Source organism: Tupaia chinensis, unplaced genomic scaffold (genome assembly GCF_000334495.1).
Source record: "Tupaia chinensis unplaced genomic scaffold, TupChi_1.0 Scaffold000489_1, whole genome shotgun sequence".
NCBI classification, from domain to species: Eukaryota; Metazoa; Chordata; class Mammalia; order Scandentia; family Tupaiidae; genus Tupaia; species Tupaia belangeri.
Window position 1 is genome coordinate 1,321,903 of NW_006160001.1, and position 23,173 is coordinate 1,345,075.

The 23,173-nt window shown below is 38.1% G+C and overlaps 1 protein-coding gene across 1 annotated transcript in view; it reads left to right on the top strand.

Moving 5' to 3' along the window:
- C9 (complement C9) overlaps positions 1 to 23,173 on the top strand; it is a 55,559-nt gene that overhangs the window by 31,228 nt on the left and 1,158 nt on the right. The window contains exons 6-10 of the mRNA XM_006156299.3: positions 5,148 to 5,468; positions 8,158 to 8,398; positions 13,360 to 13,500; positions 14,955 to 15,133; positions 22,048 to 22,276. Coding sequence (XP_006156361.1) covers positions 5,148 to 5,468; positions 8,158 to 8,398; positions 13,360 to 13,500; positions 14,955 to 15,133; positions 22,048 to 22,275 — 1,110 coding nt within the window. The 3' untranslated portion in view covers position 22,276. The remainder of the gene's footprint in view (positions 1 to 5,147; positions 5,469 to 8,157; positions 8,399 to 13,359; positions 13,501 to 14,954; positions 15,134 to 22,047; positions 22,277 to 23,173) is intronic.

The following is a 23,173-nucleotide window of genomic DNA, read 5'->3' on the forward strand; positions in this document are numbered from 1 at the left end:
CTCTGGGGGGATTTTTTCTCTCTCTCTCTCTCTCTCTCTCTCTCTCTCTCTCCCTCTCTCTCTCTTTCGCTAGCACACATACCTATAACAAAAACTAAAAAAAAGGAGGGGGGAAGAAATCTAGTTTGAATCTCTTTAGAAAATACACATCGGTTTATTATCAATCCTCAGTCATATTCACCCAGTAATAAAGATTGGGCAGATACCAGGACTCTGTAGAAAGAATGATCGATGGCTTTCAGATACTAAATTAGAGTAGTGCTGATTTAAGTAGTGATTACTGCTTCTATGAAACTTAAGTTCCTTTCCCCCCCTTTTGCTAGCCTCCCAATAAAAACCCTTCAACATTCTTCTATGTAGAGTATTCAGCTAATGTGAGTGCCTACTTTTATTCAAAGAGGTCTCCAGACGTGACTCTAGAACCATTCCATGAGTGTCAGCCTCACAGACTATTGATTTTGCCACTGTATGCCACCTGTGTCTTATGACTTTGAGTTTGATTATAATATATCTCAGGGAATATGTCTATATTTAATCTACTTGGAGTTCTTTGAGTTTCACCAGTGTAATTGTTCCTTTCCCTCTCCAGAATTGGGAAATTTCTGTCATCATTTTAAATAAGTTTTCTGCCCTTTTTGCTGCTTCTCTTCTTTCTGGGACACCAAAATGCATATTTCACTTTGCTTAATGGCTTACCATATTTCACATAGGCCTTCTTCACTCTTTTATCTTTATTTTTATTTTTTGTTCCCCTGATTAAGTAATTTCAAATGACTTATCTTTGAGCTTGCTAACTGTTCTGTTTGATCAAGACTGTTATTGAAACTCTTTATGGCATATGTCAGTTCAGTCACTGTGTTCTGTAGCCTCAGAATTTCTGTTTGGTTCTTTTTTAATGGCTTCTGTCTCTATGTTTTGCTTCTCATTTTGTTCATGTGTTATTTTCCTGATTTTATATATTCATCTATGTATGCTCGTAGGTCACTGATCTTTTTTAAGACAATTATTTTGAATTCGTTGTCAAGCAGTTTTTAAATCTTCATTTCTTTAGATTTGGTTATTGGTGCTTGATTTTTCTTGTTCGGTTACTGTTTCCCTGATTATTTGTGGTCCTTGTGGCTATGCATATCTGCATATTTGAGGAAGTAAGCACTTATTCCGATCTTTATACACTGATTTTGACAGAGCCCTCCACCAGTTAGTTAGTCTTAAGATTCTGGGCAAGAACCAGCAGTTAACGTAATGGTTACATTGCTAGATGCCTACATATTCTACTACAGTTGAGTCCCTAACCCAGCAGCTTAAAACTCACACTGGGCGTGTGTGTGTCTGTGTGCCCCAAATCCTGAGAGAATGAAGGAGAAGGGATTGCAGTGTGGCCATCCCGCCTGTTGAGTGATTTCTTGCTTTCTGTCTCTCTGTCTCTGTCTCTGTCTCTCCAGTGAGTTCACGTGCCCTTTAACAAAAATCTCTCTAAAAAAAAGATTCTGGGCAGGCCATCTGGCATGGCAGGAAGACTTGATGCTAGAATCCTCAGGAAGCTTGGCCTAGTGTTTGAGTCCAGTGGGGAAGACTTAGAACTTGGATCAGTAGAACAGTCCTGGTGCTTATATCCATGGAGCCTGGTTTGGCATTGGAGTCTGCTGAGGTGAGCCTCAGTCTGCTGGAGCCTAGGTGTATAGATGCTGACCTTCAGACTGGGTCTGTGAGGGCTAGCTGGGAGCCTAGAGCCACAGGGGCTGACTCTGTGCTGGAATGGGCTAGAAGCTGAGTTTATCTTCATGGGTCCTGAGTCCACTGGGGCCAGCCTGGGTACTGAGTCTATACCTCAGCTTGATGCCTGAGGCTATGAGAACCAGCCTAGGGCTTGAGTCTAATAGTGCTGACCTGGCACTGTGTTGTTACTGGAGGTTTGTTTCACAGTTGGTGGACTTGAGTCATGTCTGTATGGGTTGGTCTTGCACCAGAGTAGACCTAGAACCTAGATCCATAGGTCTCGGCTCAGAGTCTGGGGCGTGAGTGCCAGCCTAGTGTTGGGACAGGCCCAAAGTCTGGGTACTTGAGGGCAGGTCTGTGTCCTAGGATTTCAGGTACCACCTTTGTGTCTGGCACCATGGGGGCTTGCCTGAAGTTGGAGACTTTGTGGGCGGGCCTAGAGCCTTGGGCAGTGAGGAACAAGTCTAGGGCCTGGAGTCATGGATATGGCCTGGCACTAGAGTGGACTAAAGGCTCAGTCCATTGTCATTGACCAAAAGCATGATGTCATGAGGGCTCCCATGGTGCTGGGTTTTACTGAGTAGGCCCAGAATTGGGGTCCAAGGCAAAGTATATTTCTCACTTCATTCTCCTTCTCTCAGATAAAAGACATCTCTTCTCACACTGTGGTGCCTAGGGTTGGGAGAAGAATGGTACAGATCATGTGGAACTGTCCTTCTCACCTTTCCTCGTGCTCCTTTTCTTATTTTTGTATTACACTCAGTCACTGTCACCTCTCAGCTGGTTTGTTCAACTCCTGTGAAGGTACTTCTCCACAAGAGAGTTATTCAGATTGATGTTTCTGTGAGGGAATAAGAGCTAGAAAGTCTTACTCTTCTATCTTGCTGAAGTCAATCCTCTGTGCCTTTCCATATAAAATATTTTTTTAAAAATTGCCAGGGAGCATCATGCACTCACCAGAGAGAAAGAGAGAGCCAGAGAGAGAAAGTAAAAAAGCACCCCCAATGGGAAATGGTCACACTATAATCTTCTCTCCTCCATTTCTCCATCCCATTGGGATTTGAGGCATGTACACACATGCATCTGATATATTTTTGAAGCTGTTTGGATCAGGAGTTGGTCATGTGGCATTGGTCTCCCTTAGCCACTAGGTATTAGGGCTGGCCTGCCACATAATTTTAATAGTACTTAGCACAGAATAAGCACTCAATAAATATTAGTTATTATTGTTAGCTGTTATTAGTTCTGCATAGTAAATCAGTTTATTTAATTGAGCACCTACTATGTGTCACTTTACTAGGTAGTGAGGCTATAGCAGCCTCATTTGAATAAGACAGACATGGTTCCTAACTTGTTGGAGCTTACCATCCGAAGATCTATCTAATAAGCAATTATATGAGAAGTCTTTTTCTTTTCTGTTCTTCCCATTTTAAAAGAGGAGCCATGAGAACTTATAGCATAAGTTCTGTTAGTATGTGAGAACAGGAGAGGCCTCCCTAAAGAAGTGATGTTTAAGCTAAGACTTGAAATAGGAAAAGGAATAAACCAGATGGGTAAGCTTGGGGTGTGTGTGTGATCTGTGTAATATGGTAGGATTCAGAAGGAAGGTAAGAGACCAGTCAAGGAAGTAAATAAAACACCCTGGTGAGAAAAAAGCTTCAACTGTAAAAACAAAAACTAGAAAAAAAGCCTGGACTGTAGAAAACAGAAAGATGACATGTACACAGTCAGAAAACAATGAACTTGGACTTTGTCTAGGTGGGACTTTATCTTGCTATAAGATGTGTGCTCCCACCAGAGAGACAGAGAGACGGAAAATGAAAAATCACCCTCCAGGCGGATGGCCACACCACAGTCTTTCTCTTCCATTGTCCTCTTGAGATTTTGGGCAGGCGCGCACACACACCTGGCATGAGTTTCAAGTCTCCAGGTCTGGGACTCAAACCGTAGTTGGTCATGTGGGAGTCTAGTGATGTAATCTTTATGCCATCTGCTGGTCCCCGGACTTTATCCTAAAGTCAGTGGGACAACATTGGAAGGTTTTAAGAAGGAAAGTGGTGATGTTTAGCTTGTTCTTCCCTTTTATATTAGGAGATGTTCCCAGCTTGTTAGTTTTAAAGATAATTAAATACAATTCAGTCTTTCCATTAGCCAGTATACCTTCAGGTTTTCCATGTGCAACAGCCACCCAATACATGATACTGACTACAATCCATGTTACTGAAGGCAATCCATGCCACCACCTGAAGAGACAAGGGTGCCTCCCAGAAAAGTTACACTTCTTTCAAAAGCTCTATGAAAAGGAAGCTGAGCTGTTGATATTACAACCTTCCTATTGATACCTCAAGAGAGCCAAGCTGGCAAAAATGTTTTAACTCAAATTTTAATTTTCAACTTGTTTATTTAGTGTAGTTTTTCTTCATGCAAAATGCATTTTTTAAATAAAAATTTCAAACAGCACAAAACATTATGTATGGAAAAGAAAACCTGCTTCCCTCTAGATTGTCCTTTTGCATCTCCCTCTTTTGAGGCAATCACTCTCTGTGGTATTTTGTCTACTTTTGCAGTAATTTTCTGTGCACAGGAAGGCATTTTTTTTTTTCTCTTTTGAACGTGCTGTAGAGTATAAAATTCAGAAAAACAATTTATGAAGCCAGGAATCTCAGGGATCAAATTCTGTCTTTTCTATTTAAATTAGTTAGTGTGTATAAAATATTTAAAATAGTGCTTGGCTCATAAGTCTTCGGTAAGTGTTAGCTTTATTTTTTACTTACTTTTTTGTACTGGAATAGGTATATACATGCATTTGTTCTGCAACTTGCTTTTAAATTATCAATATATTAACTTTTGAAAGTTTGCTATATTCTAAGTGCTTTATTTGCATTATTTCAATCAATCTTTGTAACGCTCTTTGAACTAGGTATGATAAGAATCTCTGCTTTTTAGACTAGGAATCAGACTAAGCGCAGAGAGGTTATTCTGTACTGTTCTTGAGTCAGTACAGAATAAATAGCCTATATTTAAACCAAATTCCAGTACCTTTACTCTTAACTCCTTTACTCTACTGTGTTTCAAATAATTGCTTGGGTCAGTCCAATAGCCTACTGGTTGAGGGAGCTAGATTCCCCATAGCCAACTGCAATTTGAATCTTAGCCCCAGAGACTTAAAAAAACATTTGGGGCATATGTGTGTGCATGTCCAAAATCCCATGAAAATGCAAAAGTGAAGGAGAAGAGATTGCACTGTGACCACACCCCATTAGTAGTGTTTTCTCCTTCTCTCTGTCTCTGTCTCTGTCTCTCTCTGGTGAATGTACCTGCCCTCTGGAAATCTTTTTTTTAAATCAAATAATTGGTTGATTTTTGTATCTGTTTTACTTTGCTTTTTTGAGCACCTTATTTTATAACACTTTTTTTTTACTGTTTTTTAGACCAAAGCTGATAAAAATTTCAGAACTGAGCATTATGAAGAACAGTTTCAAGCATTCCATGGCATCATCCGAGAGAAGATATCAAATTTTGATGCAACTTTTGCTCTAAAATTCTCACCCACTGAAGCAATAAAGACATCCAAAGAACCTTCTCATGAGAAAGACAACCCAGCTGCCGAGGTTCCCGCTGAAGCAAAAATAAACCCCAAAGGATTTGCTCAGAAAAGAAATCCGATTTCTGTAGAGGGAAAGGGTAGTTTTAAATTTTCATTTTCCCAAAATGAAACTTACCTAAAATTTTTGTCACATTCTTCAAAGAAGGTAAGATGAACATTTTAATATAATGAATATAATGGGCTATGTTTCAGATTAACCAAGTTCCTCTTTTAAGTACTTAGAACAGATAGAGATCATAAAATAAAGAAAGTAAGACATATCAAATCCTTGAATATGAAGTAGAACATTAGGAAGAAGAGTACTAGTTGAAGAAAAATCTGATGAGATTGTTGGTAGCAATGAGTGAGTTTAATATTTGGTGGTGGTGAACAAACAATATATATTAAAAATTTGTAGTACACTCTGACTGAAATCGTCGTAACAGGCCAGGTAGTTTATATAATAATCAGAATTTTAATGCAGAATCACACTGAGGAATTCTGGTGATTCTTTTTTTTTAGGAGGGGTAGCAAGGGGAGTTTTTTGGTATTGTGCGTGCACTCACCAGAGAGACAGAAAGCAAGAAATCACTCCCCAGGGGGGATGTCCACACCACAATCCTTCTCCATTCTCCTCCTGGGATCTTGGGCACATGTGTACACATGCCCAGTGTGAGTTTTAAGCTAGTGGGTCCAGGACTCAAACCACGGTTGGCCATGTGGGAGTCCAGTGACGTAACCACTACATCATCTGTTGGTTCCTCCTGGTGATTCTTTGCCATGTCTTAGAATGATAGTTACTTACTTATGACATGGAGTGTCTCTAAATTACTGTGGTCATAAAATAATACATATTGCATATGAAAATTGGTCAGATTACTTTGTAACCATACTTTTAATATTTTGGTATTTTATCTGTTTTTTTTTCATATTTAAGCTGGATTTTGCAATTTGTTTCATCTCTCTTGGGATACATATAAAATATACTTTTTTTTTTTCTTTTAGAGAGAGTGTTTTGCTATAGGGACCGTGCACTCACCACAGGGAAAAAAGTGAGAAATTCACCCCTTTGGGGGATGGCCACATTCCAATCCCTTCTTCTCCATTCTCCTCTCAGAATTTTGGGCACACATGCACAAACTCCCAGTGTGAGTTTCAAGTGGCTGGGTCTGGGACTCAAACTGCTGTCAACCAAATGGGAATCCAGCACGTTAGCCACCATGCCACCTGCTAGCCACAAAATGTACTTTCTACCATTAATATGATGCTGGAGAAAACGTTCCTTCTTTTTCTGATATCACAGTCACATGCTTTTTGCAGTCAATTCACTGCTACCTGAGAAGGAACCACTGAGCAGCTTTGTCTGACCATAGCTTAGCTCTGTCTGTTCTGGAACTTTATAGATAAGGAAAATCATACAGCGTGTATTCCTTTATGTCTGACTTCATTCCCTCAATATTTATGTCATTTTGCACATTAATAGTTTGTTCCTTTTTTATTGCTGACTACTATGCCATTGTGTGACTATTACACAATGTGTTTATAAATTTCTCTTGTTGATAAGCATTTGAGTCCTTTTAAATTTTAAGCGATTTTGACCAAGGCTGGCATGAAATTCTGTACAGTTCTTTTGTAGACCTTTTTGTTGAGTTTTTCCAATTAGTAATAGTTATTGAGACATGGCAGAACTCCATAGATAGGAAAAGTAGGACAAAGTTGTAATATTTATTGGTTGCCTTTGGGTAGTGTACTATTTCTTTTTTATTCCTATACTCTTGTTTATTTTAATTATAATTTGTAATTGACATATAGTAGTTGTGCATGTTTATTGGGTAAAGTGTAGCCTTAAAGTACATGTATACTATGTATAGTGATCAACTCAAGACAATGAACATCACCATCATTTCAGACATTAATCCTTACTTTGAGTTGTGAACATTTGAAAGCCTCTCTTCTGGCTATTTTGAGATACACACCGAGTTGTCACCAACTACAGGTTCTCTGCTGTGCTAGCCTACTCTGGAACTGATTTCACTTATCTTCTTGCTCTCTTGAATCTATTGTATTAGTGAAGTTTTCCCTGTCTGTCCAACCCTCATCTTTTCCCCAGTTCCTGGTATTCACTGTTTTATTCTCCACCTCTATGCAATCAAACTTATAGTGAGGATGCATGATATCTGTCTTCAGTGCCTGGTTTGTTTAATAACATTGTTTCCTCCAGTTCACTTATGTTTATAGTGTTAGTGGTTATGAAAATTATATAAGGAATTATGGAAAACACAATGGAAGCTCCTCAGCTAACTAAAAATAAAACTACCACATGATCCCATAATTCTGCTCCTGGGTATATACTTAAAGCAAAGGAAGTCAACATTTCAAAGAGACATCTACAGCCCCATGCTTGTAGCAGCACTATTGACAATAGCTGTGGAATCCATGTAAGTGTCCAACACAGATGGATGAATAAAGGAAATATGATACACACACACACACACACACACACACACACCCCAAATGGAATATTATTGAGTCATTGATCTAAGGTAAGTACGTAGGAATAGAATTTCTCATCACAGGGTAGCTGTGTCTTTAGCTTGGTAAGAAACTGCCAAGGTGGCTATATCATTTTATATTCCCACTAGCCAGGTATGAGTTCCAGTTGCCACAGATCCTCACCGACAGAAGCTATTGGTAGTATTTAAGAGTAGCCACTCTAGTGGACTAAAGTCATATCTCATGGTCACTGTTAAAAAAATTTATTGCCACTGGGAATTCTAAACATTGTGATTTTTTTGAGTTTAAAATAATCATAGTAAAACTTATATTTCTTTTTTTTAACCTGCTCTAAAACAAAGGAAAAAATGTTTCTCCATGTGAAAGGAGAAATTCATCTGGGAAGATTTTTGATGCGAAATAGAGGCGTCGTGTTGACGGCAACTTTCTTGGATGATTTGAAAGCTCTGCCAAGTACCTATGAGAAAGGAGAATATTTTGCATTTTTGGAAACCTATGGAACCCACTATAGTAGCTCTGGGTCTGTAGGAGGACTCTATGAACTATTATATGTTTTGGATAAAGCTGCCATGAAAGAGAAAGGTATGCCTAGGGATAGAACGCTGATGTCAAATGCTGTTGCTATTATTGCCAGAGTGTGTGTGTACTCACCGGAGAAGGACAGGACTACAAGACAGAGAGAGGAAGAGGGAGAAAGCCCCCTCCAAGGTCATGCCACCAACTCTTCTCCTCCATTTATCCGTTCTGTCATGACTTTAGGCCACACATGTGCCCCTGGCATGTTTCTTAAGACTCTGGGTATAGGATTTGAATCACAGTTGGCCATTCGGGATCTGTCTCCTTTAACCACTAGGCTATGGGGCAAACCCTCAAGTGCCATTTTTATTAAATTTTAGGTTGTCAAGAAAGTCTTTCCTATGCAAAAATTTGTCATGACTTTCCTGACAATCCAATATATGGTGGAAGATATTTACCTACCAAATATTATCCCTTTTGCTAATCTCTTGCAATGGTTGAAGTCTTTAGAATAGATTCCTGTAAACTGTTCCTTTGAGAGAACCTTCTTTCTGCCATTTGGCACCTAAAATCCTATCAAATAGAAAAACTGACTTCTACCACAAATAAGCTGGCTTGGCCATATACTACCCAGCAGCATAACTGAAAGATGTATCAAACTGGATTACAGTTTGATATCTATTATATGGTAAGGTTGCTATTAGTAAAATATTTAACAGATAAAAGAAAGTACAAGAGGTACAATATACATAACCTATTTTTTTATTCAGGAGACTGTTTTGATTCATATATGACAATTATCTCCCAAAATATTCTTCAGTTTATTTATTTATTTTCTTTCTTTTTTTGAGAGGTTTTTCCTATAGGGCATGTGCGCTCCCCAGAAGGACAGAGAGATAGAAAGCGAGAAATCATCCCCTGCGGGGATGGCCATGCTGCAATCCCTTCTCCTCCATTGCCCTCTCAGGATCTTGGGCATGCATGCACACACGCCCAGCATGAGTTTAGGTCACCAGGTCCAGGACTCGAACCGTGGTTGACTACATGGGAGTCCAGAGACATAGCCATTACGCCAACTGCTGGTCCCATATTTATTTATTTATTTTCAGAGAGAGATTTTTGCTATAGGACATGTGCTCCTTGGAGAGACAGAAAGACAGAAAGTGAGAAATCACCACCTGGAATGGGTGGGGGTGGGGGGGAATGACCATGCTGCAATCCCTTTTCCTTCATTCTCCTCTCAGGATTTTGGGCTCACATGCACATGTGTCTGGTATGAGTTTCAAGCCTCCAGATCTGGGACTTGAATCACAGTTGACCATGTGGGAATCCAGCAATGTAACCAATTGTGCCATCTGCTGGTCCCAGTATTATTTATTTTTAATTGCAAGAGGGCACATACATTCACCAGAGAGAGGAAAAAAAAAAGCATTCCCCTGATGGGATGTCATTATACTGCAATCCTTTTTCCTCCATTTCTCCATCCTGTTGAGGTTTTGGGGCACACATGTATATGTGTCCTGCACATTTTTGAAGCCACTGGAGCTGTGATTTAAACTGCAGTTGGGCCATGTGGAATTCAGCTCCCTGTGCATAGTGCTTAAGCATGGAGCTATGGGGCCATCTTTAGTATTATAAGGGAACTGTTGTTCTAAATGTTCTCTAAGAGGGGAAAGAAGTAATGTTATCATATAAATCTGACTTTTTGTTTTCTGCTATAGGGCCCCTGCACTTTCTGGAGAGAGATGGAGAGAAGAAAGTGAGAAATCATCCCCCCAGGGGGAATAGCCACACTACAATCCCTTCTCCTCCATTCTCCACTTTGAATTTTGGGCATGCATGCACACACATGCAACTGGCATGATTTTCAAGCCAACAGGTCCAGAACTCAAACCTTGGTAAGCCATGTGGGAGTCCAGTGTCATAACCACCATACCACCTGCAGACCCCTAAATCTAACATCTTAAAACAAGGGTGGAGGGGCCAGCAGGTAGCTTAGTGGTTAAAGTGCTGGACTCCCACATGGCTAAGGGCAGTCTGAGTCCCAGACCCAATGGATGGAGAATCACGCTGGGCATGTGTGCATGCGTGCCCAGAATCCCAAGAGGAGAAGGGAGAAGAAGGGATTGTGGTATGGCCTTCCCCCTATAGGATGATTCTTCACTTTTCCTCTTTCTCTGAATCTCTCTGTTCCTTTTCTCTCTGGCAAGTACATGTGTCCTATGACAAAAACTTGAAAACTAATTAATTAATTAACTAACTAACCAATTAAAAGAGTGGGAAATTACTGTTACCTCATATGATTACAAGGCTAATAATATGATGGTGGTTTAACTGTGCTAGTGTTGAGCTTTCTGGGCACATTTGAAATCATAGGGGAAAATGGCCAGAGTTGGTCATCAGTGTTTGCCATCGGTTTAAGATAGATTTATGTGCTACACAGTTACCAGTCTGGCCCAACTAAGCCTTTTCAAAATAAAGTCGGTATAAAGAAACTATGTTAATAAGTTTTAAAATCTTTCATTTTGTAAATGATTATGGCTAGTTACAATATTCCTTAAGAAAGTGATAGATGCCCTTGTATTAATGGTTGTACCTTTTAGGGAGGGAAGTATCACTAAAAACTACTTCCATGGCTCTTACAGGATCAGAGTGGCAGTGTCAGGTGTTAAGAGTGGAATGCAACCGTAATTTTAAAGTCTAACATTCTCCCTGCAGTAAATACATGCCTTATGGATAAAACAGCCATGCCACAGACAGAACCAACTGTCCTGAGGCCTCAGTCTTCCCAAGGGGAGTGAAATGAGATTGTTTGGTTTACACTGCCTCAAGGGGCTGTCTCCTCAGCATGGTAAGGTCACCATGAGCCCCACCTGGCAGGCTGTACCAAGAAAAGAATCATGTAGGGGAGGAGCACAGGAGAACTGTGTCTTGAGAAACCTGAAAATCAAAAGAGAAAGGATCAACACGGGTGATAAAAACACAAAGGACTCTAGGCTGGCAGTGTCTTTGTTGAAAAACTCCATGAGCTGAGATTTTTAATCCTGTACACACAGAGTTATCTACTTAAATTCATTTACCTTCCAGTCTAAGGATGACTAGGTGCCTTTCAAGGGAAATCATCTTCCACTGCCAGTATTTCCCCAATGTCAATACACTAGGACAGAACCATGTCCAAGATTTGGGAACGATTCACTCCTGAGGCAGAGAATTTAAGAATTTTTGGGTTTATCGAGGTATTTCACTCTCATCTTCAGAATCCAAGGGCTCAGGCTTCTTCAGGATCTGGAATTCTGGCTTTTTGGCATTGCTTCTATTTTTAGCCTGCTACTTACTTTCCTACTGGAAATGCCACCTGATAATTGAATTTCTTACTAATCGTAGTTGCACAAAACATAGTTGTTGGGTGAACGAATGCCTGAATGTCCCCAGATGTCTACTTCTAAATCTCACTTAGGAATCCTGTGATTAAATACATGTATCCTTTCTCATAAAGCATTTTGTCTTCCAGGATAAATAACCACATATGTGTATGTGTGTGTGAGCAAAAGATCAAAAATTATGAGCAGAAATTGACATGATCAATGAACTGAAATCTAGGCTATTTACCTTTAAAATAAAGAAATTGTTATTGTGATACACTGGAGGAACAGAAAATAAATGAGAAACTTCGAGAAAATACTAGAATTTTTCTTCCTAATAACTATTTAGTCATTTGCATATCATAATGATTTGCCTTTCAAGATTGACGTCTACTGGGACCAGCAGTTAGTGTAAGGACTATGTCACTGGACTCCCATGTAGTCGACGTGGTTCGAGTCCCGAACCTGGTGGCTTAAACTATACTGGGCATGTGTGTATGCTGCCCAAGATCCCAAGAGGAGAATGGAGGAGAAGGGATTGTGCCATGGCCATTCCCCTTAGGGGGTGATCTCTCACTTTCTGTCTCTCTATCTCTGTTTTTCTGGCAAGCACACGCGCCCTATAGCAAAAACCTCTCCAAAAAAAAAAAAAAGATTGACAGCTACTGAACGGCATCCACAGGACCAGAAGGAAGTTGCATAAACATAGGCCATCTGCTCCAAGCAAAGAATCAGCTATGTTAATAATGAATTGAGTCTTCCAAAGAGGATCAGAAGATGTTGACTCATCCTATGACCCAATTATAAAGTCAAGATAGAGGAACACTTAGCAGCCAGACAGCTTAGAATTCAGAACCCAACTAGTCTTATTATTAGCTGAATAGTTAGCCATCAACAGGTTACTTAACCTTGTTCTGTGATCTCATATTCTCATCTATAAAATGAGACTAATAATAGTATTTACATCATAAGGTCAATGTAAAGATTAAATTTGTTAGTGCGTACAAAATGCTCAGAATAATGCTAGGCATGTAATGAGCATTCAATACATGTTAGATACTTTTGTTTCATCCTATAGTGTTAGAAATAATGAGGCCTTATGTCTGAAAGAGTTGTATCCCACATGGTCAACTAAAAAATAATAAGGCCTTATAGTCTGAAAGAGTTGTATCCCACATGGTCAACTGCACAGTTTGGTTCTCAGCCCTGGCAGCTTGAGAAACACAGTGGGTACATGTGCATGCATGCCCAAAGCCCCGACAGAATGTAGAGACAGAGAATTGTGGTGTCACAACATCCCACTCTGGGGTGGGGAGGGTGCTTTCTCCCTATCTGGCTGTCCTTCTCTGATGAGTACTTGCACTCCTTGGAAATTTTTAAATATTTTTTTAAAAAGACAAAGTATTTCATTATAACCACCCTAGTCTGGTCTATATTCCTTTTAACAAATGGTAAATGTAATATGTCCTTTGCCATTAAACTGATGAGAAAGACAGAAATATTCTGATACAAAGACAAAACAGAGCAGATATGACCTTGCATTTAAATTCACTAATGTTATCCGGGAATCCAAGTAGGTATGTGCTTTAGAAGATAGTAAAATCGGAAGTCATCTGTGAAGTTGATAGACGATATCTAATACTTTTCAAATAAATACATTAACAGGTGTGGAACTAACAGATGTAAAGAGATGCCTTGGGTATGATCTGGAGCTATCTCTGGGTGTCTCTGGACCCTCTGTTGGAGGTGAAGCTTCAGGCCAGTTCAATAAAAAGGATTGTTTAAAGACAGGTGACGGTAAAGCTAGTAAGTATGGCCTAACATTTGATTTATAAAGCTGATGGGAGATGTCAGTGAGTACCACCCTCTCACAATGAGCTAGTTGTCTTCCCTCTCTTATTTAGAAAAATTTAAAAAGCTAAAAAAACTATTTTATCTTTACAGTGGTTTCCAAACTGCTATAGACACAAGAGCCCATGGATATGTATTCATCAGTGTCATGCTTGTACAAGGTCTGAAGTAAATCACCTTAGGGAAGGCTATTCACTCTATAGTCATAGTAGAATTATGTATTTATCATGGTGATGGTAGAAGATTAATGGTTGGAAAATATCTTGAGAAGTTTCCTTTTTCCCCTTAACTTTAACATAGTTTCTGAATGAGCTAGTAGCAGTGCTATATGAGTCCATTAACAAAGGAGAAGACCAAAACCCATCTCCTCAGTACAACCTTCCACATGACTCAAAATCTCTAACTCATCTGGTCATTAAATCAATGCATACCCTTTCTAAGAATTCAAATATATCTGATATGAATATTACTTTCTATCATTAATCTTTAACGGATTTACAAGCAGGCATTAGTACTGGAGTTCTCATTTTCATTTTTATCAGAAATACTTGAGAATATTTTCTAAAATACCAATGCTTGAGATTTACCTTTAAAGAGTCTACTGATATTGGAGAGGCAGAACAGGAGAAGACTGATACTTTGAAAACCATACCAAGCACTACCATGTGGCCACGATTGGAAACCACTGATAGGTGATAAATAAATAAATAAATAAATAAATAAATAAATAAATAAAATAAAGCCTGAGCTTGCCAACATGTGTAGTAATTTCTATATGTGGTCTTTAATCTAACTGCATAATTTTGGATCACTCTACCTCTCCAAGTTTCAGATTTCTCATTCATCAAAATGAGAAAGAATAGGTAAAAAATTGTGTTGAAATTCCTTTCTGGTTCCAAAAATTCTTAGCTGCAAAGTTTCACAAAGGTTTGTTTAAAATGGCTTAGTCTGAAGAGAAACTAAGATGGGAAAGACGGGTAGGACTTCGGGGTGGAAAGGAATTTTATTTTTAACATAATTTTTTATAACACTAAACTGGTTTAAAGAAAGCCTATACAAAATATATTTGTGAAGGTAAGACTGCAACAAAATGTCTATAGTACACCCAAAGTCATGTTTAGCTTTTATGTGTGCACATGTGTGTATACAGAAGCTGTGAATTATCAATGTATCTAGATCATCTATAGCGTTTTTATTTCTAAAAAAGAGATGATTGAAGTCCATGATTGGCACTAGTGAAAATTGCTCTTATAGATTTGGGGTGACACAAATTATATCAATAATAATTTACAATGAAAATTCAATAAATACACTATACTAAGAGACTTAATGAATGTTTACCAAATATCATCTTGATGACTAACCAGAGACCTACAATGCTTCTCTCTAATCCACCCTTCTCTTCTCAGTGAACCTCACCAGAGACAATCTCATAGATGATGTTATTTCATTCATCAGAGGAGGAAGTACAAAGACTGTAGCTCAAATGAAAGAAAATCTTCACAAAGGAATCAAGACAATTGATGTGAACGACTTTGTAAACTGGGCCTCTTCCTTAAATGATGCTCCAATACCCATTAAAAATAAAGTAAGAAATGTTTATTTTCAAAAAGAAGAGTGTATCATTTTCATATTAAGTGTCACAATTGGTTTAGATGAAGAGCTAGCTTCATCTGAAAGAGGTGTGAGCATTCAAATGCACTCCCATCTCACCCCTGGAAGGAGGCATGATATTAAAGAAAGACATGGTCCGAATTCCTGTCTCTGTCCCTCAATGGATATGTGATGTTTTCTGGTTCTACAGCACAAAGTTTCCCAGGTCTCCATGTTTATTCTGAGAATGTAAAAAGTTTGCTTATAGTCTATAGCACGGGATTGACACAGAATAAGGATTCAGAAATTTGTTATCCTCAGTCTGTCCTTGGTTGTTCTTTGCCTTCTTATGCCACTCATACTACCATATCCGACACAGAAGAATTGTATTCACTTAGGATTTTTTTTCATCTTTTTGTTTTGTTTTGTTTTGTTTTGTTTGTTTTTTTGTTTTTGGGGTTTTTTTTTTTGTGAGGCTTTTGCTATAGGGCATGGGCACTTGCCAGAAAGAGAGAGACAGAAAGTGAGAAATCACCCCCAGAAGGATGGCCACACCACAGTCCCTTCTCCTCCATTCTCCTCTTGGGATCTTGGGCACACATGTACATGCACCCGGTGTGAGTTTAAGCCACTGGGTCCAGGACTTGAACCGTGGTCGACCACATGGGAATCAGGAGTACAGTGACATAGCCATTACACTAACCCCTGGTCCCTATTTAGGGTCTTTATCAAAGAGATATTCACAAGGTCTTTGAGAAAAAACAAGAATGAACAATTCTTACAATCAGAAAATCCTTCCCTATCTTCTGTCTTGATTACGGCAGTCTTCAGCCTTAAATCCTTTGGGAGTTCACGTCTGGTACTCATTCCTGGAGGGAGATGTTATAATTGTAAAGATGTAAATGCCAATGTTACTTAACCTCATATTCTGTTCCTCAAGTTAACTTTAAAGAGTATGCGGTTTTTTTCTTCTGCTTCCTTTATTCCTAATTTCGGGAAGTATTTTTTCCTGCTTCCCTTTATAGCTTTCAATTTTTCCTGTATGTCTCACAGTTTTCTTGGGTCAAATTATCTTTGATTGTTTCTATTTCAATTTGATTCATTTGAGTTACAGAAATGTTGACATGTTTTATAGGAATAGTTGTTGGAGTATTTTACTCCTATATTCTATCTCTATCTTCTTGTTTTTAAACAGAGTGAAACCTCCAAAGCTATTGTTACTGAACAAAAGTAGTTACAAATTGGGAACAATCACTTACTGCCACTAGGTTTGCTGAGGGGTCAGAGGAGGAATGTCATCCAGGAGACCAGGAGACAGATGGTTTGCTAAAAGGGCATCTCCCAGGATGGATTTTTTTTTTTTTTTTTTTGACTTTTGCCATAGGACACATGCACTCACTGGACAGAGACAGAAAGAGGGAAAGTGAGAAATCATACCCCAGCAGAGATGACCATGTCACAATCCCCTCTCCTCTATCCTCCTCTCAAGATGTTGGGCACACACACGCATATATCCAGTGTGATTTTTCAAGCCTCTGGGTCCAGGACTCAAACCATGATTGACTGTGGGAATCCAGTGCCTTAAGCACCATGCCACCTGCTGGCACCAAGGATGAACTTTTATAGAGAAACCATTCCTGCCAAGTCTTCAGTAGGTCTGTGTATAAAAAAGAAGGATTAAAACTTGTGCAGCTCTGATTGGTCAACTCAAGCAGCAGTCCTATTGGCCTATTATTAAAACTGGTACCCTTCAGGACCAGCAGGTGGCATAGTGGTTACTTCACTGACTCCCACACGGTGACTGAGGTTCAAGTTCCAGATCTAGTGGCTTGAAAATCATGCCTCTCACTTGCATGTGCATGCCCAAGATCCTGGGAGGAGAATGGAGGAGAAGTTATTGTGGCATGGCCATCCCCTTCTCCAAAGGAGTGAGCTCTCACTTTTCCTCTCACTATCTCTGTCTCTCTCTTATAAGTACACCTGTCCTAAGGCAAAAACCTCTTAAGAAAAAAATAATGAAAAGAGAAAAAAAACTAGTACCCATCTAGCCAGTATCCACACTACCTCCCAACAGTGGGGTCAGACTTCTGTCATTCAGTCTTCCCTGAATAGCTGCCCTCCAACAAACTCTTAAAGTGGCAGTCAGCTCAAGGTCTCTGCCATTCAGGCTGGTTCTGGCTGGTTAGAGTATGTCATCTAACTGAAAAAGAACTTAGAATCTGAAAATTATAGTCTATTCTCCCTTTAGGTTATAAAAATATAGCCACCTACGGGTGTGTGAACATATCCCTAAGACTTCAAATATCTTGTCCCAAAGTAGGAAAAAAGAAAAAAAGCTGGACAAAGTTGCATGTCCATATACGAAATTAAAATCAGAAAATTCCCTTTCATTTTGTTACACTTAAATCTTATTTAAGTTCATGATCTTGACCTTAGAAAACTAAATCTATATCAGAAAATCTTAAATAAGGGAGGAATTGGTGACTTCAGTAGATATTTACATCAAAATGGACATATAAAGTGTCTTATTTGCTTGTCTCTACAAAGAAAATTGAGCTGTTTTTGTTGGATTCCAAAATTGTTCTCTGAGAAGGGCTTAAGAATAGCTCTGCATACTCTAGAACTGATTTTTAAATTTCAACTAAAGCATCGGCTGACGAGCTAAGAGATTTACTAAAACTACTCAAAGACCTTCATCTACATTGTCAGCATATTTCTTCTGACTAAATAAAGGATATTTAGGATCAATTGTTTACTTCCCTAGATTTTTAGATTGTAAGTATTCCATATAAACTACCTATATAAGTTTCTTTCTTCCTAAATTGGAAGCCTCATCTTTCCATATCAATGTTCTATGTAAGGAAATGGCATTGACAGTTGGTCTACTATGGAGTCCTTTTGAAGTTTATCTTCTAGAGAAAGTTCAGAAAAACAGTAAAATATTGTGGGTTTTATTGACTCTGCATGGCTTTCAAATTCCTTAGGAGACATGAGATATAGTTAGTTTAACCTCAAAATAGAGGTCAAGTCATTTTACTCTTTAACTTCAGTTAGAAGAAGCTCTTTGGTTAACTGGTAATTAATTATCCAGGAAGTAATTATACAATAATCACCATATTAAGTGCATAAGAAGCTCTTTGGTTAACTGGTTATTTTCCAGGAGGTAATTATACAATAATCACCATATTAAGTGCATCTACAATCACCAATTCTGTGGTAAATGGAAGCATTCTGTTACCTGCAGATGAAATGTTCAAACAGTAGGGTTGGTATTAATAATAAAATAATTATTTTGATATTATCCTATTTACTTACAGAATTGTGGAAGCTTTCCCCACCCACCCTAAACTACACATTAACCTATAATTAATCCTCTGTAGCAAATTAAATCATTTACCTGTGTATTTATGTTGCAAATAATTTATCTTGAATGGAAGCCCAGGAATCTATATTTAACTCTTATGTTAAGTTAGTTAAATTAAACACAGTATGCGCACATTACGAAAATTTCTAGGTAAAATTCTTGGTAAAGAGGCCAGCAGATGGTGTAATGGTTTGTCCCTTGACTCCCACACAGCTGATCACAGTTTGAGTCCTGGACCAGGTGGCTTGAAAATCATGCCAGGCACCTGTGTGTACTTACCCAGGATCCTAGGAAGAGAATGGAGGAGAAGGGATTGGGGCATGGCCATCCTTCTGGGGAGTGATTTCTCACTACCCCTTTCAACGACTCTCTCTCTCTTTGAGATTTTGTGTTCAGATATTTGATCTATTTTGAGTTTATTTTTTGGTTACTGGTGAGTGACAGGGGTCCAGTTTTATTTTTCTGCAGGTGGCTATCCAGGTTTTCTAATACCACTTGCTAAAAAGATTTTCTCTTTCCTGCTGGATTGTCTTGTGTCCTTGTCAAAAGTCAGTTGACTGTATGTTTTGAAGTTTATTTCCGGTTTCTCAATTCTGTTCCATTGGTCTACATGCCTGTTTTTGTGCCAGGTCCATACTGTTCCAATTCTCACAGCTTTGTAATATATTTTAAGATCAAGGAGTGAGATGCCCTCCTACTTTATTCTTTTTGTAGAGTTTTGCTTTGGTGATACACAACCTTTTATGATTCCAGACAAATTTTATTATTTTTTCCTAATTCTATGAAGAATACCTCTGGTAATTTGATCAGAATTTTATTAAATTTGTAAATTAATTTGGGTGGAATTGATATTTTGATTATATTCCAATCCAGGAACTTGGAATGTCTGTACACTTTTTTTTTTGTCATTTTCGATTTCTCTTTTTTTTAGTTTTTCATAGTTTTCCTTGTAGAAGTCTTTGGCTAAGTTTATTTCTTCCTCACTTCCATCCTGCCTTTCCATTCTCAGTTGTCCTTTCTCCATTTCCCTCAACCATAATTTGTCTATATGTTAAGTTATATTATCTCTGTCTGAAGTAACATGGGGTAATAATGAGCTAATTAACTAACCTACCATTTTTTGCAGCATGTTGTAATTCCTAGCAGTGAATTACCAGATGTTAAAGAGCATTTTTTTAAAGACTGTAATACAAGTACTCTGCTATAGTATTACATCTATAATGACATAGTGAAAGTTATTTCTAACTCTGTTACATGGGAATGAAAATAATACCCATTATCTCAGCAAAGTATACTTGGCATATAAAGTTTAATTATTTTGATTGCCTGAAAGAAATCTAAGCATACTTCATATTGGCAATTGATTTGCATTTTTACAAGTTTTGCGGTAGACCACATCTGCTGAATACAAATCTGCAAATAGTAGAAAGGTAAGAGTTAGCTGGTATAAGAGAAAAATTAAAAGTAGTATAAAATTCTAGCCTTATGAAAAGGCCAGAATTCATCAGAAAAAGAGGTAACTCTTCCAGAAAACGTCAAGAAATACATTTTGACTGTCCTTTATCTTTTTGTGGAACTTTTTAGGGTTTGCATCTCCTCTGAGACCATTGCCATTGTGTGTCCTTCATCTCTATCTCTTTGAACTGTTTATGCATTTCGCCCCATCATATTTTCTCCATGACCCGCTATTCCTGTATCTTAGATTATCTAGCCTTGACATTCCTTTGAAGAAGATAAATTTTGTTTCTCAAAAAATTAAAATAACTCTACCACATGCTTATACTGTTTGTGCCAATGTGGCAATGTTAGTAAGAGGGTTCTTTCTTCTAAATAAATATGAGAATTGAAATAGGAGTCTTATATGCTAATTTATAAAAGGACTATACTGGTGGACAGTTTTATTGACTCTGTAGAAGTTCTTGGTGTATTCTAGAAGTGATGCCATTCTCAGTTAAAAGTGTTGCAAATATCTTCTCCTATAAAAGGCTTTTTACTCTCTTAATTGTATTTTTTATAACAGCGTGCTCTTTTTTATTGTTATTTTAAATAGTTTTAGACTTGTTGTAAAGTTGCACAACTACACATATCGTAAAAGCAGTACAGCACAGAGAATTCACGTATCTTCACCTAGCAACCCCTAATGTTAAAAAAATTGTGTGACTCGTAAAATTATAAAAATTAGAACATTAATTATTTTAACCACAGACTTTATTCATAGTTCACAAGTTTTGCCTTTATCCTTCCATTTTCTGTTCCAAGATTCAATAGAGCATCCCGCATTGCATTTAGTTGTCATGTCTCCTTGTTATCACCAACATTCTAAAATCTTTTCCTCACATCGTTGTGATTTCCTGAATTTTGTCTATAGTTAATGTGTAATTATTAGGTCCTTTGCAAGAAAGATATCTGTTTTTTTAGTGGTATTGTTTTCTTTTTAAAAGGTTGTTGTCTTAAGGTTTGGGTGCTAGCCAGAGGGAGACAGAGACAATGAGAGGGAAAGTGAGAAATCACTCCCACACACACCCAGGGGGGATAGCCATGTTTCAATCTGTTCTCCTCCATTCTCTTCCTGGGATCCTACACACACACACACACACACACACACCTGGCATGAGTTTCGAACCACCAGATCCAGGACTTGAACCCCTTAGGCTTTATGTACTGAAGACATTGTGTATTTCCAGAGATGCCAATGAGGACACCGGGGCCTCCAGTTGGGTGTTTTTCAGTTCTAGGTGAGGTTACTGTTGTGCACTGGTGTTTCCCCTGTAGAGGGAGTGGGTTGCCTGGACCTGAAAATGATTACGACCATGTAATGTGGTTGCCTGTTTCTCAGACTCCATGTAGGGATCAGGGACCTCCTCTGTGGGATTTAGCAAAGTGAAAAATATCAGCTGAAAATAAGTAATAGCCTCTGCCTTGGATGGATTGCACACAGGAAGAATGTATGTTTTGGCTGAGAAGTTGTGATGCAGGAGATAGTGATTTAGTTAGCAATCCCTAGAGATAGATAAAGTTGTCTACTCCAGTGCCTAATTCTCTCCACAGTCATGGCATCCCTCTGCAGGCGGTTCATTGCTGCCCAGTGAGACAAGAATTTTATTTTGCATAGAATGGAGCTATGTATGTCATCTTGCAAGGCTTGGCTTTGTGGGAGCTGTGTACTTCCATTGTGCAGCAGGGGGCTGGGGCTTCTGTAAGTCTGTGCAGCTAGAGGGTGGAGCTGGAGCATCTATTTCCTACCAGAGAGATGCCACAACAGATGTTTCATCTTGCCCCTCCTTCCTACAATTTCTATTTTAAATTTATCTTCGTAGTTTTTTTATTAACATGGCCTCCTTCCGTAGTGTGACCACCATGATAACAAACATCCTGACTAGTTTTGATCACTAATCTTAAAAAACTAGCATCATATCAAGCAGTAATAAGCTCCAATAAGCTTTTGTTGAATTAATGAATCAATGAATAAAAAGCTGAGTAAAGAATATTCTATAAGCTCAATTAGTAGAAAGCAACTAGAAATGAAATGTTTTCCTTTCTTGCAGCTGTCTCCTATATATAATCTGATTCCTGTGAAAATGAAGGATGCACACACAAAGAAACAAAATTTGGAAAGATCCATTGAAGACTATGTCAACGAATTCAGTGTAAGAAAATGTTCCCCATGCCAAAATGGAGGTACTGTGGTTCTGCTGGATGGATATTGTTCATGTTCCTGCCCATTCAAATTTGAGGGACTTGCCTGTGAAATCAGTAAACAAAAACTACCTTAAGGTGAGAACAACTTATTGGATGTTATTATGGACAAAAATAGGTACTTTGTGGTTACTGAATTTGAAAATTAGCTCTTGAATTTTGACTTTGTACTAAACTAAATTATCCATGTAAACAGAGTATAAAAATTGAGTGAGTACTTAAAGTAGATCAATCAGCTTTCATGTGTCATGTCAACAACTTCTACCTCTACATATTTAAGTAAAATTATAAACAAATAATACATTATAATTATTATATTATTTTATCTATAAAAATAGTCATATAAAATGGTACAGAAATATAACATCAAGAATTTGCCATTTAGAATTAAGAAACATTAAACACTTCATAATATAAGAGTTATTACACACTTTGTGTATGTATATAGATGTGTGTGTACACATAGACATAAACAAGCATACAGTTATGCATCACATAGCAACAGAGATATGTTCTGAGAAATGCAGTTACCTAACTTCATCATTGTGAGACTATCACAGAGTATATTTACACAAATCTACATGGTATATAGTCTACCGTGCATTTAGGCTATACGGTATAGCCTATTGCTCTTAAGCTATAAGCCTGCTCATGTTACTGTACTATATACTGGAGGAAATTGTAACACTGTATATGTGTTTGCATATTAAATATATCTTAACAGAAAAAAAGGGACAGTCAAAAATGGTACATCTATATAGGGTACTTACTATAAATAGAACTTGTAAGACTGGAAATTGCTCTGGATGACTCAGTGAGTGAGTGGTGAATGAATATGCAAGTTTAGGACATTATTGGGCCCTACTGTAGATGTTATAAGTACTGTACACTTAGGCTATACTACATTTATTTTTAATTTTTTTCTACAATAATAGTTTTAACTTGCTCTAACATTTTTACTTCATAACTTCAAAA